The sequence below is a fragment of the Doryrhamphus excisus genome, linkage group LG12 (assembly GCF_037039965.1).
Source record: "Doryrhamphus excisus strain RoL-2023G ecotype Guam linkage group LG12, RoL_Dexc_Guam_v1.1, whole genome shotgun sequence".
NCBI classification, from domain to species: Eukaryota; Metazoa; Chordata; class Actinopteri; order Syngnathiformes; family Syngnathidae; genus Doryrhamphus; species Doryrhamphus excisus.
Genome location: NC_136368.1, coordinates 7047642 through 7062665, shown reverse-complemented (window position 1 = coordinate 7062665; position 15024 = coordinate 7047642). Strand labels below are relative to the sequence as shown.

Genomic DNA, 15024 nt, shown 5'->3' with positions numbered 1-15024 from the left:
GGTCTGCACTAATATTGAAAGTCCTCCCTGTCACTCACGCCTGCCTGACATTTCACCCACCCCCAATCTGAGAAGCACTGTCTTACAGTATCTACTGTATGCCAGGAATTGATCTTTCTGTTGACATTTCCAATTCAAGTCGCCTGTTCTTTATTGCATAAATAATTCCTTTTCAAAGGGAAGATAAAAACAATTGGGTGCCACTCTGTCTCTGCACAACACCTGTCTGAGGAATGGATTGAATCCGGCAGGTAACACAGAGCCAACCATCAACATTTTTAGGACTGAGATTTTTAGGAGCAAAATTTCAAACAGAGAAACAAGACAGAGTTCCAAAGAACATTTACACGCAGAAGAGAGGACTCAATTCTCATGAATGCACAGATTCATTAGGAACGCATGCGGTCATTAACACCCACACACATCTAATATTTGAGACCATTACCATTATAGTCTAGCAGAGTTGGGGTTTACCATGTGTACTCTAATACAGTGATTCTCAACTGGTGGGACCAGTTTTACAGTGGTTTGCGGGTAATAAATGGGTATAAATAATAGAAAAAATTTAAATAAATGAAAAATTGGGATAAAATCAATGAATACTCTTAAGGTGGTGACAACGCTCAGTAATTCTTTCACAGAAGACGACCAACAATGTTTGTTAGTATCGTGTGGCGATCTGTAGTCACACCGGAAATGGTCAGAAGTATCTTTAGACTGCTTTAAAGAAGCACTTTAATTTAAAGCCATGACCCAAAAACACACATACAGGAGACTATGAACACTTATTGAACTTGCAGTGTGAACAAAACCAACACAACAAGTCAACACGAATGGCACACACAACGCTGGTATCAAAACAATGCGTACACACTAAACATTAGGGGTGTCGATTAAATTAAATTAGATTAAATTAGATTAAAATGTGATGATATTTCTAATTTAAGGGAAAAGCTGTCTTGCAGGCACAGGGCAGCCAAAAGTCCAACAGTGAGCTATGGCATCATTATTGTTAGTGGCCAGGATTGGAACCACACATTAAGTGCTTTATGCACACTACAAACCTTGCAAACCTACCTGCTACGTGTGGCTGATTTTTTTTGTTTTTGTTTATTAAAGTTTGACATCTTCCGTGGTGTTAATGTCCAAACTGAAGCCATATGAGTTCTACATTGGATCAAATTACTTAAAATTTGTCAGATCAAATGACAATCACTGCATATGACTTCTATCAAACATGTGACACTGGCATCTACTTTGGTTGGAAATGTACTACTCCCTGGTTGTGCAGTTTAAGTTAACTAATCTTGTCACGCCCTGTGTGGGTTCCCACGTTACAGTTTGTTTGAGTTACCTTCTTAGGCTTTGGTTTCCGTTTTGCACTCTTATTTTGTATTTGACTTCCTGTTTTCCTGTGTCTGCCTTGGTTGCCCTAATCACCCACACCTGTGCCTAATTTCTGTGTGTATTTAGTTCAGGTGTGTGCTTCTCCCTGTGTGGGATCATTGTCATTTGTCCGTCTGCACCCTGAGTCGCGGTTCCTTCTGCTGCCGTTATTGCACAGATTAAAATATTTTTACCTGCATTTGGTCCTGTTCTCTGCATCCTGGGGTCACACCGTAAAGCAATGAAGCCCGATCGTGACAAATCTACTGCAATCTCCTTTTAGTAGAAACAGCTGCAATTGCCATCGTTGTTTTAGCTTTTAGAATTTTAGTTTTTGTGAAAAAAACAGTTAAAAGCATCATATGTAAGTCATGCATACAACATTTAAAAACACAAAAAATACACTTTGTCACAAAAAAAGTCTGTTTGTCCAGTCCTATATTTGGTCATTAGCATTTTTTTAAAGGTCCATCCATCCATCCATCACCCATCCATCCATCCATTCATCCATCACCCATCCATCATCTGTCCATCCATCACCTATCCATCATCCATCCATCCTTCTACCCTTCTATCCTTCCATCCATCCATCCACCTGGTCACCTTTCCCAGTTCCACTGAGAGGACACCACAAGGAGTCCATAGACCAGCTTTGAAACATAATCCCTCCACCCATCCATCATTCTTCTATCCTTCTGTCCATCATCTGTCCATCCACCAATCAATCCATCCATCCATCTATCCATCACCTATCCATCATCTGTCTATCCATCCATCACCTATCCATCATCCGTCCATCCATCCATCCATCCTTCTACCCTTTTATCCTTCCATCCATTCATCCAACATCCATCCATTCATCCAACATCCATCCATCCATCCTTCTGTCCTTCCATTCATCACCCATCCATCATTCTTCTATCCTTTCATCCATCATCCGTCCATCCTTCCATCCATCACCTATCCATCATCTGTCTATCCATCCATCAATCCATCCATCCATCCATCCATCACCTATCCATCATCTGTCTATCGAGCTGTCCATCATCTGTCTATCCATCCATCCATCCATCCATCCTTCTACCCTTCTATCCTTCCATCCATTCATCCAACATCCATCCATCCATTCATCCAACATCCATCCTTCCATTCATCACCCATCCATCATTCTTCTATCCTTCCATCCTTCCATCCATCATCCATCACCTATCCATCATCTGTCTATCCAGCGGTCCATCATCTGTCTATCCATCCATCCATCCATCCATCCATCCATCCATCCATCACCTATCCATCATCTGTCTATCGAGCTGTCCATCATCTGTCTATCCATCCGTCCATCCATCCATCCATCCATCCATCCATCCATCCATCCATCCTTCTACCCTTCTATCCTTCCATCCATTCATCCAACATCCATCCATCCACCTGGTCACCTTTCCCAGTTCCACTGAGAGGACACCACAAGGAGTCTCTAGACCAGCTGTGAAACATAATCCCTCCAGCGTGTCCTAAGTCTACCCAGGGGGCTCCTTATGTGCCATGCCTGGAACACCAAGAAGGCATCCAAGAGGCATCGGGACTAGATGCCCAAGCCACCGCAACTGGTTCCTCTCGATGTGAAAGAGTAACAGCTCTACACTGAGCTTCTCACCCCAGCTCCTTTTCAAAGTAATGTTAATATATCATCCGGTCTTGTTCTCATGAACCCAATATCGTGCATCATCTTGTCTCGTGTCTCTCCACTGGGTGGTACACTGTTATTGGCCACTTTATTTATTTTCATTAAATATAAGATATTTGAGGAGTTTCAGTAGTTCATTTGGTGGGTCCCGCAATATAACCAGTTGAGAACCACTGCTCTAATAATGTAATTCACTTCAAAACAGAGATGATTTGGGGTTTTTTTGCCTTTACGCTCTTGCTGCAGCTGTAAGGAACAAAAGGTCAGTGGACTACGTATGTAGGCACAGTTAACTTGCGCAGTTAAAGAAGCAAAAGCTCAAAGCAGAGACAATACTGCAAGAAGCGAAGCAAAGGGGAATCCACAATGACGTAGATGCAGTCAGACACGAATGGCGACATCGCTCAGTTGCTGTTTGAGAAGGAAATGATCCAGTTACAATGACAGAGGTAGCAAGTGATCCGATCACTGTCGAGCAATGCTGCCAATGGAGGAAAGGTTGCATAAAATAAGCGGATGAACCAGTAAAGATAAAATGAGAGGGAGCTCCATATCAAGATAAGAGTATGCGTTACAAGTCACCTTTTTAAACACTTGCAAAATGTAGAAGAAATGAATAGACACCGATGAGGAAAAAAAAGAAAATGAGCAAACACTTCAGGTCTTCTCATGAATTGCTTAAACAGGAGAGAGTGGCGAGGAAACTGAAAGAAGAAACTTGGAAGTGAAAAGAATAATCAAGCAACATTAAAGCCGAGAAAACATGACAAAAGTAGAAACCCAATGACTCAAAAAGAACACACGTGAGAACTGCTGGCTTTCGCCTACCGTACCAAGATCGGTCTTAAGATCTGTTGGCAGACTTAACTTTCTGCCGGGTCCCTTTACTGAAACAAAGGGACAGGAAACAAAGCACCAGTTAATCCTTTCAAAATAAACGTGTAAAAAAATAAATAAAAATAAAAGCAAATGAAAATAGAACACCGTCAGTCGGTTTTTTATCTTGAGTCAAAGTAAAAATGTCAAAGAAGAAGCAAAAAGGGGAACCTGACCATGCAAGTTGCAGATGCAGATTTGAAAAAGCATGCTGCATTGTTGTTCCCTGTCAGCGCTCTCAGCAATCTCTGCTCAAACGGTATCATACATACATGCACAATGTTCACGTTACATAGTTACACCATCTTTGTCTTGTGTCTCAGACTTACATCTTGTTGAGTTACAAGATAAGGATTAGGATTTTGATCCCAACTCCTTTTTTTTCTTTTTTCCAAATATAATCTCTTTTGTCTAAGGATCAGGATTGAAGAACGTCTGACAAGGGAGCGCAACTGATTTGACAAGGGAGTCAAAAATCACAGACACAGAATAAACCCAATAAAGTGATAAAACACATTTTGCAAGCATTTCAGTGTCAGTAGATAACTGTGAATTTCAAAGTTGAGATGGCATGGATGAGTTTTTCACTTATGGGGAGGATAATAGCATGTTGTAGTGAATACAGCTTTGACCATGAATTTGCTTGAATACGCCGACTTATGAAGTGCATACTTTTTTTTTGTGGGAAGGGCCTTGTAGGTAGCGCACTATTGACTGCGGAGGCCGTGCAAAGCTCACATTTCCTGTTTATGCATTTCAGTTTTGACATTACAAAAAAAAAATCACACAGCAATAAGACATAAATATAACGTACTCTTCTGTACGTTATGGTGGCTGAATGTACAAACTAACAATTAATTTTCATCACTATAATCCGTCAATTAAAAACCACAATCTCCCTGTGGGAGGTAGTTGGTGGGTTTGTGTTATGCTCTCATAATGTGACAATATTAACACAGTAGCATGCAACCATTACTTGATGGACAGCCTACATTTGTGCTTTGACTATCTGATGGTAGTAGTAATAATTAGGTCCAGGAAATACAATTTAGGTTGTACAAGAATTAATGTCCCAAATACACAAAAGTCAGAATAATTCACAACATATTTGTGCATTGAGTACTGCAGACAAAACAACAGTAATGAATGTGTAGCCTGAGAGAATATTAACTACACAGTGTTATTTATACAGCGGTACCTCGGTTTGTCTTGGTTTTTATACACTGTCTCAGTTAGCATAGAGCCAGTGTGCCTACAAAGTCATCGAGTACCCAAACAAAGCATCCAGTATTTGTAAAGAGGTACTTTTACAGTTGGGACACTATGGACAGATTCCAACCAGGGAATCCTTTAATTAGCTTTATTATGTATGTCCGGGTGGTTTGTTTGTTCATTAAACTCACACATAATGAGGAAGAACTTTCTTTTTTTTATTATTAATCAATGCGCTGATGAGGCGTTCCAGCGCACTGCGTATTTTCAGTGTTTAAGTATGGCAGCAAAATAACCAAAAGTGCCACTTCACGTGTCATTTATGTGTATTTCACATGTTTTTTTGCATTTAAACTATAATTATTCTTCATAAAAATGAGTTTTATGTTGATATTTTTGGGTGTCTGAGACAGATTCATTGGAGTTTGATTATTTTTTAAGGGAAAATACAGTTTGGAATAGATTAATGATGAAAACCGAGGTCCCGCTGTAGTAATAATAAGAGAGTTTCCGAGCATCACATTCCAGTAGAGTAACATAAAGTGCAATTCCATTGGAGATGTAGTGATAACACAGCAAAGAACGGAGATCCATTGCCTGCCTGCCATGGAGGGAAATAAAAAAAAAACATGTCTACCCAGTTGCGACAAGAGCAAAGGGACAGTCACCTGCACAGAAGCATGGAGATGTTAGACAAGCCTACTGTTAGAACACACAGTCCCTTTCAGCTTGTGTACACTGCAAGCAACACGGCTCTCTATTAGGACTGATTGTGGTGTGAAGGGGTCTGATTGTGCACCTATACTGATTTAATGAAAAACACTCGGGCAAACGTGCCTTGCTCGCCAAAAATAATTGCATTTCAACTGGATAAATGTGTGTGTTTTTACAGGTGATATTGCTCACAGTGTGGAAGCCCGCTTAGCATGCATGATGCAACACTGAAACAAACACCCGTTACCATTACCCACTTCATTTCCACATGGTGCATACGGTGCAAAAGCCACAAGCAGATGTCTATGAGGTGGATCTGTGACACATCCCTCCTCTTACCATTGTCCAACAAGTAAAAGACCGGGCTGCAGTGACTGGCTCTCAGACTGGCCACCGGCTCTGGCAGGACGCGTGGGTCATTGTGAAGGGAGGTTGGGTAATGAACTGGAATAGGAGATCCAACAGAACAGACAAGACTTCAGAGCAAAAGGGGAAAGACATAACAGAATGGGTGGACAAGGGAAATGAAAGGCTTGCCAGGAACAGTAGAAAAACAGTAATGGATGGTAGTTAAAAAAGAGAAATATTAATAAGTTTAGGGGTAGACATGACACACAAGTCAACTGAACAGCAACAACCCGACAATCTATTAACTTTTAACCTTTCATCCTTTGCCTCTATCAACATTATAATATCCCTTGTTCATCTGAGGAAAATATTAGTTTAATATTTTCATGCTATGACATCATACACTTCATAAAATGAATACAGATGGTCCTCGGTTTATGGCGTTCCGTGTTACCTTTCCATAAAATACACACATACATATCCAGAGGAACAACCTTTCCCCACCATATTTCTGCATGCCAACTGCTAGCCTGCTTATCATTTGACCCAGAGCTCATCTGGTCAGGCTAAAAGTCAATCAAATCAACAACCAGAATCAGTGTTCTACAAACCAGTTGCCATGGGAACCCAAGCCCAATGGGAGATGAGAGGGGAGCTCCCCTTTTCCTGTTCCGAACAGGATATTTGTCGGTGCAAACATTTTTGAAAGCAGCCACGAAGCACCAAGATGTCCTTTCTCGAGATTGTACATTTTCAATGCACTCACTCACACTAAAATAAATCTAATATTAGTATAATATTTGTATTCTGTGGTATTACACTGTTACAAGCACTGGAAATCACTCGACAGGTTATTGGAGTAACGTTGCTTATATCGACCTGATTACACTCTCGATCAGTGGGTTTCAATTGGTTTGGCTGCAGGACCCACCATGACCACTCAGTGACAAGCGGTGACACAACTTGCGGAAATTTTTCAACTCAAACAATATTTTATAATCGAAGTGACACAATGGCACAATGTGAGCATCAGCGGTGAGAGGCTGTATATCTCTTCATGGCGTGCTTTTGTCCAGCAAATATCTGCAGCTGTGTGTTGGACAACAGACGGCATGCTAAGTCCCCATTTCGTGTCTTTTCCCTCCAGTCCAAGCTTGAGAAAAGGTACAATAAATAAACATGTCCTGCACCGTATGGTGTCGTAGCAAGTCAATACCACAGATAAGAACAGGAGATACATTCAGGGACGCTGGGTCATTAATTATTGTTGTTTTTCAAAAGGCTACCCCCACCACTTGAGAGCCACTGCAATATGTTGACCCAAACATGCATTTTCAACAAGGTTCCAAACCTGGTAGATTTTTGAACCAGCCTATTGCAGTTTAATTTCAGTTTGCATTAAAATGCTTCCTATGTTTTTTTTTTTTTTTTGCTTCACTCCCATTTCTGGCTTTTTGCATTCAGAAGTTCTACTTAGAACCTCCATAAAGGGGACCTATTATGCTAATTTCCAGCCAGATCTTTCCAGATCTTCCAGAATCTGCACCTTCCAGCTGTGATTGGTCACACTCAGCTTGTACCGCTTGTACCTGGGCATGCCCATATCAGGGCTCCATGCAGTCTGTGATTTCTCACAAGGATCACTTTGAAGTCATAGTGAGACAATGTTAGAAAAAAACTCTCTGAAATCAAGCGTTCAGGGCCATCCCAAACTTCTTCAGGGTTCACTTCCAAACGTGAAAGCATCATTATCTGAAACTTTGGCATCAGCATCAACACAATAACAAAAGTGGAAAAAGCACAATAGTTCCCCTTTAAGATCCAACAGTACAAAATGTAAATTCTTGCAATTTTTTAACTAGTTGTAAAATTTTCACCAGGAGTGTATCATGGAAGGCTTTAACATACCACCTCCTTTCAGCATTCAGCATGACAAGAGGAAACCAATATTACCATGAAATCAATATTTTGCTATTTAAATTGAATTAGTGGTAAAGTCAAAACAGGCTCCATGTGTATTGCTATTAGAATCGAATAGAACAAAAGCTCTCACACAAGCCAACTGTTTCTGTCATCATTCAAAACCACAGAGTAACAGAGGTGAAACAATGATGGGCATCAATGCCGCCCACTCATAATGCTTTCTGAAAAGCAGCATCTGAAGCTCAAAGGTTTGAACTGTGCCTTGGATGGCAGTGCAGAATCGTGACTGCAGCTGTTGACTAAATTTGGAATTTGGTGTATAGGTAGGTAGTCACCGTGCATAGAGGGATCATTGCTCTAAAAGATAGGGCTATTTATTGATGGCAAAACGGTTACCATAATTATATAGATTATGCACATGTATGCAAATGTGCAGGCACAGAAATGAAATCCAATTACCACTGTAAAATGATATGCTTAATACAGTACATTATGCATAACTCACACCTTTAGGCAAATCTGAAGGCCTGGCAGTTGGTATCAATTAAACACCAAATGGAAATCAGTTATTGTTTTACATAAAAACACTTCATCGGCAAGCAGCTGAGCAGGTGACGTTGTTTTTGCACAGTATCTTCAGTCCCCTGACAAGCTAAGTGCTAAATATATCCTGCCAGGCAAGACACAGCTCAGAGACATGACATCTTATTAGCCCATCTCCTGACTCGGTTTGGCCCAAGTACATTACAGCCAAACCTGACATGAAACTCCTTCAAACAAAACCGAAGCACCTGATGAAATGACATTGAAAGACAAAGAAAAAAATGTGAAGCGCGGGTGCGCTTTCAGTGAAAATGCTAATTACTGTGCCTAATGACAAAACGGAGTAAAAAAAATAAAAAGATGAGGAAAATTAGGCTGATGCTATGCATGAAGGAGAGATGAGAAACATATGATGCCTGTCTACCTTAATAAGCTTGTCCGCCTTTTGCAACATCCTTGAGTGGGGGGAAAGGGGGGGGGCAACAAAACAGCCACAGGGAGGTGGACGTCAATATTCACCCTGATCGCTCAAGCTATCAAGCGCAAGCAACACATTTCATCCATCTCCGTTTCCACTATTCCCTGCCTTGTGCCATTTCCTAATTTGAAAATGAAAGAGTTATCATGCAACAGAATGACTATGACCTTTTGCACATTACAATTCTCAAAGAGTCTGCCAAGACATAAAGTACATGTCTATTTAGTTTGCTTCATCTTGTTTCATTCCCTCACTGAGAAGCTCAAACATAACAATAATAGACTTTATAATGGAAATGGACCAAGACATTGTGATTTCCTGGATTGGTATCGTGGTAGAAATTCAAAAGAGACACTCGCTCTAAAGATGAACTCATTTTATTGTGTGTTTTATGATGGATGCCAAAATGACCAATGAGGATGGCACCGATACAACACAGTCCACCACGACTAAACAACCATAATTTTGATCAATAAATCATCAATATGTCTTAGAGATATGCTCTTAGCTCCATGACTTGCCTGGATTCTAGTAATGGGTTGTTTGACATGGCTTTATGAAGTGAAAGAGTTCACATCAAAGAGTCATTTCTAGGCTAATATGAGCCATCACTAGAACAAGCCATTACCAGGATCCAGGCTAGAGCCAAGGTTTTGTTTTAAGGGCGTTCAAGAACTGCCCATTACTGGTCTGGATCCTAGCAACCTGGACCTGTTTGCTTGGGTTCTAGTAGTGGGTCAATGGCCATTTGCATCAAAAAGGGTGTTTTTAGATGATTCTTAGAAGTGAATGTCTCTTTCACTTCAAAAAGCCAGCAGCTAACATCAAAGACCTGATTTTAAGAGCTTTCACAAATGAGCCATTACTAGCGTTATTGGCTATGTTGCTTTTTGATCCTTCGATATCTGCTTTTCCTATCATTGCAAAGCGTTGGGTTGTGTTGTTCACCCAGTAATAGGAAATGTTAGCTGGGTTTAGACCATTTTACCCTACTGATGATGTGTTGTTGCGGATGGTAATCTTGAGGTCCATTTGCAAACCATACTGACAGGTAGTGGAGCGGGGCCTCTCAGAGGACATGAACATGCTGTCTTTGTATCTGGAGAACTGGCGCCTCAAGCTCAGCATTGACAAGACAGTGTTGACAATGTTCCACCTTAACAACAGGGAAGCATCACGGCAGATTAACATCATGGTTGACAGCACCCGGCTACAGTCTCAAGCGTCCCCTACGTACCTTCGCCTAAAGCTTGATCGAATTCAAAGAATATCTGGATAGTGCCAAGGCAAAGCCCATGGCCTGGTACCACATGGGGAGTCACAACAAGAACATTTCCACAGAGGCCCTGGTCTTTACTGCTGCTTAGTAGTGTACCTCAGTCTGGTGCCGCAGTTCTCATGTAAAAATGCTCGACACTGCCCTCAACGATTCCCTTCGCATGGTCATTGGATGTCTACGAGCCACCCCGACCACCAACTACCTCTCCTAGCTGGAATCGCTCCAGCCGAAATCAGACGAGAAGAAGCTATGCTGGCTCTTGCTCGGAAGGCACAGACGAGTGAAGACCACTACTCCACAAGACCATCACCGACAGACCACAGTGCAAGCACCTTAAATCCCGGCACCCACATGCCAAGGAATTGCTCAGTACTAAACCAGCTGACATGATGACCAAGACACAATGGAACCATCATGTTAGTATATTAGAAATTCATACATTCATTTTCTACTGCTTATCCTCATGAGGGTCACGGGGGTGCTGGAGCCTATCCCAGCTGTCTTCGGCTAGAGGCGGGGTACACCCTGGACTGATGGCCAGCCAATCACAGGGCAAATATAGACAAACAACCATTCACACTCACATTCATACCGATGTACAGTTTGGAAATAATAAAAGAAAAAATAAATTTGTAATATTATGACAAAAGAGAAAAGCTTGGGGAAAAAGTTCTAATATTATGGTAATAAAGTCGAAATATTTTCACAATAGTGTATCATTCATTCATTATCTACCGCTTTTTCCTCACAAGGGTCGCGGGGGTGCTGGAGCCTATCCCAGCTGTCTTCGGGCTAGAGGCGGGGTACACCCTGGACTGATGGCCAGCCAATCACAGGGCACATATAGACAAACAACCATTCACACTCACATTCATACCTATGGATAATTTGGAGTGGCCAATTAACCTAGCATGTTTTTGGAATGGGGGAGGAAACCGGAGTACCCGGAGAAAAAAAACCCCACACACGCACGGGAAAACATGCAAACTCCACACAGAGATGGCCGAGGGTGGAATTGAACTAGGGTCTCCTTGCTGTCAGGCCTGCGTGCTAACCACTCGTCCACCGTGCATAAAACACAGAAGGACATGAAACCTGCACTAGCAAAATAAGTCTTTGACTCGTGATATTTTTGTCATTGACATGCGACACCAACCCAGACTACATCAATATTGTTTATTGCCAAAAAAACCCTTAGAGTGAACTAAATGTGATACTGTATAAGGGAGAAAAGTCATACAATTAAGATTTTTTTCTGCATGCATGCAAACTGAATGACACTAACAATAAACTCCTCACTCACAATAAACTCCTTTTTAAAGCAAAAAAAATAATAATAATAAAAAAATAAAGAAAAAGTTAATTCATAATATTATGACAAAAAAGAAAAACAAAGCAAAGTTTCAGAAACCTAGCTTGGGGGACAAGTTCTAATATTATGGTAATAAAGTCAAAATATTTTCACAATAGTGTATCAATGTATCACAAAAAAAAAGCACAAAGATTAAAGGGGCCCTCATTTTCGGATTTGTGAAATCCTATAAAGCAGCAACACACAATAGATCTTCCAGAATCTGCACATATTCCAGCTGTACCTACAGCTCCTGACTGTGACTCCTCCATCCAGCCGACCGTATAGAGCCATCCAAAATGTCTTCCAGGGCTCACTTGAAAGAAGTTCACTCCTGGTTCCAATTTATTGTCATCATGTGACGATGATCTTCAGATATTGCCGTATATTGAGTGTAATCAACATTTCCTTCCCAAGAGGTGGTCAGCATACAATGCAAGACAAGAATTTCAATGTTAGTTGACCTCATTATTGGGATGAGCGCATTCATGCTGTCCTCAGGAAATGTGTGCATACACACTTGACAGTGTGTCCTCCCCCACTGTTGCCATGACACTTGGAGCTTCAATTATACACCTCACTTTGTGCCTCAAATTGGCTTGGCACGAATCCACATTTTATTCATTCGGCTTCAGCTTGGACTCACCCAAGCTTTCACTCGCTTTATGACATGGATTCTTTCCAAATGGTCAGCCTGCCTGTCCTCCTCACAAGACACCTGGTCTGGCCAAAATAGATTATTAGTAATAGGTTGAGCTCAGATAAACAGTGAGACTGATCATACAAAGGCCATCAAGTCTGTATAGTCTCATCTGAAAACCAGAAATGTATGGCAAAGAACAGCCTTTGCCAAAAAGTGGTGAGGTAAAGGTCACATAAGGGGTAGGGAAAGTACAATGGTAGTCATTCTCACCCAATTCTCTACAAGGAAATTGTCTTTTTTTTCTTTCTGTCACATCCCAACTGATAACAGCTTATCCGCAATGTTACATTTTGTCACGGTCGAAGCTCCTATCAGTGTCCTACCAGTTGTAATTTTTCACCAATTTTCCTCACACATTATAGTTTGACCATCTTATACATGTCTGCAGGAAACCTAAAGAAAAATAAAAAATAAAAAAAATAACCTTTTGCCATCCACAACAATTTTGCTTTGAAATTCAACTTTTAAATGAATCCTGAAACATCACCATCAGTGCTTATTTGTCGAGCCGGGAAAAGGTTTGAAAGAAAAACATTCTGCTCATCTGCTTAAGTAATTCTCGCCAGTGAATCAACACTGAGTCACACTTAATGAGTCTTCCTGTAAAGTTCACATTTGAACTATAAATGCAACATTAGTTTCCCAATCAGAACTAAGTTTGAGCATTAATGGGTTTTCAACAAGTGACGACACACAGACCAAAGTGCATAACTTGTCAACATCACAAAAAAAGACTTTCGTAGGATTCAATTTTTGCCAAAAAATGATTGCTCTGAATATGTCTCAGTTTTCGTACACTGTCTCGGTTATCGTACGGCCAAACAGTGCCCAATCAAAGCTTCCACACACTGGTGACTTTGTGAATGGATAGTTGCTTAGAGTTGGGACACTATAGACAGATTCTAGGCAGGGAGTCTAATGCGGGTATGTTGTTTATTTCTTCAGTTTTTGTCTCCTTTCTACCTTCTAATAAGCAATGTGCCCCAAGCACTGATGCGTTCAATGGAGTCTTACAGTGCATCCGGAAAGTATTCACAGCGCTTCACTTTTTCTACATTTTGTCATGTTACAGCCTCATTCCAAACTGAATTAAATTAATCTCTTACCTCAAAATTCTACACAAAATACTCCATTATGACAATGTGAAAAAGGTTTTTTTTGACTTTTTTTGAATTTATTAAAAATAGAAAACAAAAAAATCACATTTACATAAGTATTCCCAGCCTTTGCCATGAAGCTCAAAATTGAGCTCAGGTGCATCTTTTTTCCTCTGATCATCCTTGAGATCTTTCTACAGCTTAATTGGAGTCCACCTGCAGTAAATTCAGTTGATTGGACATGATTTGGAAATATAATAACTGTCTATATAAGGTCCCACAGTTGACTGTGCATGTCAGAGCACAAACACCAAGCATGAAGTCAAAAGAACTGTCTGTAGACCTGCGAGACAGGATTGTCTTGAGGCACAAATCTGGGGAAGGATACAGAAACATTTCTGCTGCTTTGAAGGTCCCAATGAGCACAGTGGCCTCCATTATTCGTAAATGGAAGACGTTTGGAACCACCAGGACTCTTCCTAGAGCTGGCCGGCCTTCTAAACTGAGCGATCGGGGAAGAAGGGCCTTAGTCAGGGAGGTGACCAAGGCCCCGATGGTCACTCTGTCAGAGCTCCAGCGTTCCTCTGTGGAGAGAGGAGAGCCTTCCAGAAGGACAACCATCTCTGCAGCAATCCACCCATCAGGCCTGTATGGTAGAGTGGCCAGGCGAAAGCCATCAGACCAGAGAATTTTGTTTCTCATGGTCTGAGAGTCATTCAGGTGCTTTTTGGCAAATTCCAGATGGGCTGCCATGTTCCTTTTACTAAGGAGTGGCTTTCGTCTGGCCACTCTACCATACAGGCCTGATTGGTGGATTGCTGCAGAGATGGTTGTCCTTCTGGAAGGCTCTCCTCTCTCCACAGAAGAACGCTGGAGCTCTGACAGAGTGACCATCGGGGCCTTGGTCACCTCCCTGACTAAGGCCCTTCTTCCCCGATCGCTCAGTTTAGAAGGCCGGCCAGCTCTAGGAAGAGTCCTGGTGGTTCCAAAGGTCTTCCATTTACGAATAATGGAGGCCACTGTGCTCATTGGGACCTTCAAAGCAGCAGAAATGTTTCTGTATCCTTCCCCAGATTTGTGCCTCAAGACAATCCTGTCTCGCAGGTCTACAGACAGTTCTTTTGACTTCATGCTTGGTGTTTGTGCTCTGACATGCACAGTCAACTGTGGGACCTTATATAGACAGTTATTATATTTCCAAATCATGTCCAATCAACTGAATTTACTGCAGGTGGACTCCAATTAAGCTGTAGAAAGATCTCAAGGATGATCAGTGGAAAAAAGATGCACCTGAGCTCAATTTTGAGCTTCATGGCAAAGGCTGTGAATACTTTTTTTTTTTGTTTTCTATTTTTAATAAATTAAAAAAAAGTCAAAAAAAAAACTTTTTCACATTGTCATAATGGAGTATTTTGTGTAGAATTTTGAGG

At 41.2% G+C, this 15024-nt stretch overlaps 1 protein-coding gene across 13 annotated transcripts in view; it reads right to left on the bottom strand.

Annotated features, from left to right (window-relative positions):
- Positions 1-15024, bottom strand: part of stxbp5l (syntaxin binding protein 5L) — a 169717-nt gene that overhangs the window by 25438 nt on the left and 129255 nt on the right. For 3 of the 13 annotated variants that reach the window (XM_058082203.2, XM_058082207.2, XM_058082206.2), the window contains 2 exons: positions 6212-6316; positions 3904-3957 (listed from right to left, as the gene is read on the bottom strand). The exons of 8 other annotated variants lie outside the window; for them this stretch is intronic. In XM_058082203.2, coding sequence (XP_057938186.2) covers positions 3904-3957; positions 6212-6316 — 159 coding nt within the window. The remainder of the gene's footprint in view (positions 1-3903; positions 3958-6211; positions 6317-15024) is intronic. 2 more of the 13 variants (XM_058082204.2, XM_058082210.2) reach the window with 1 other exon arrangement.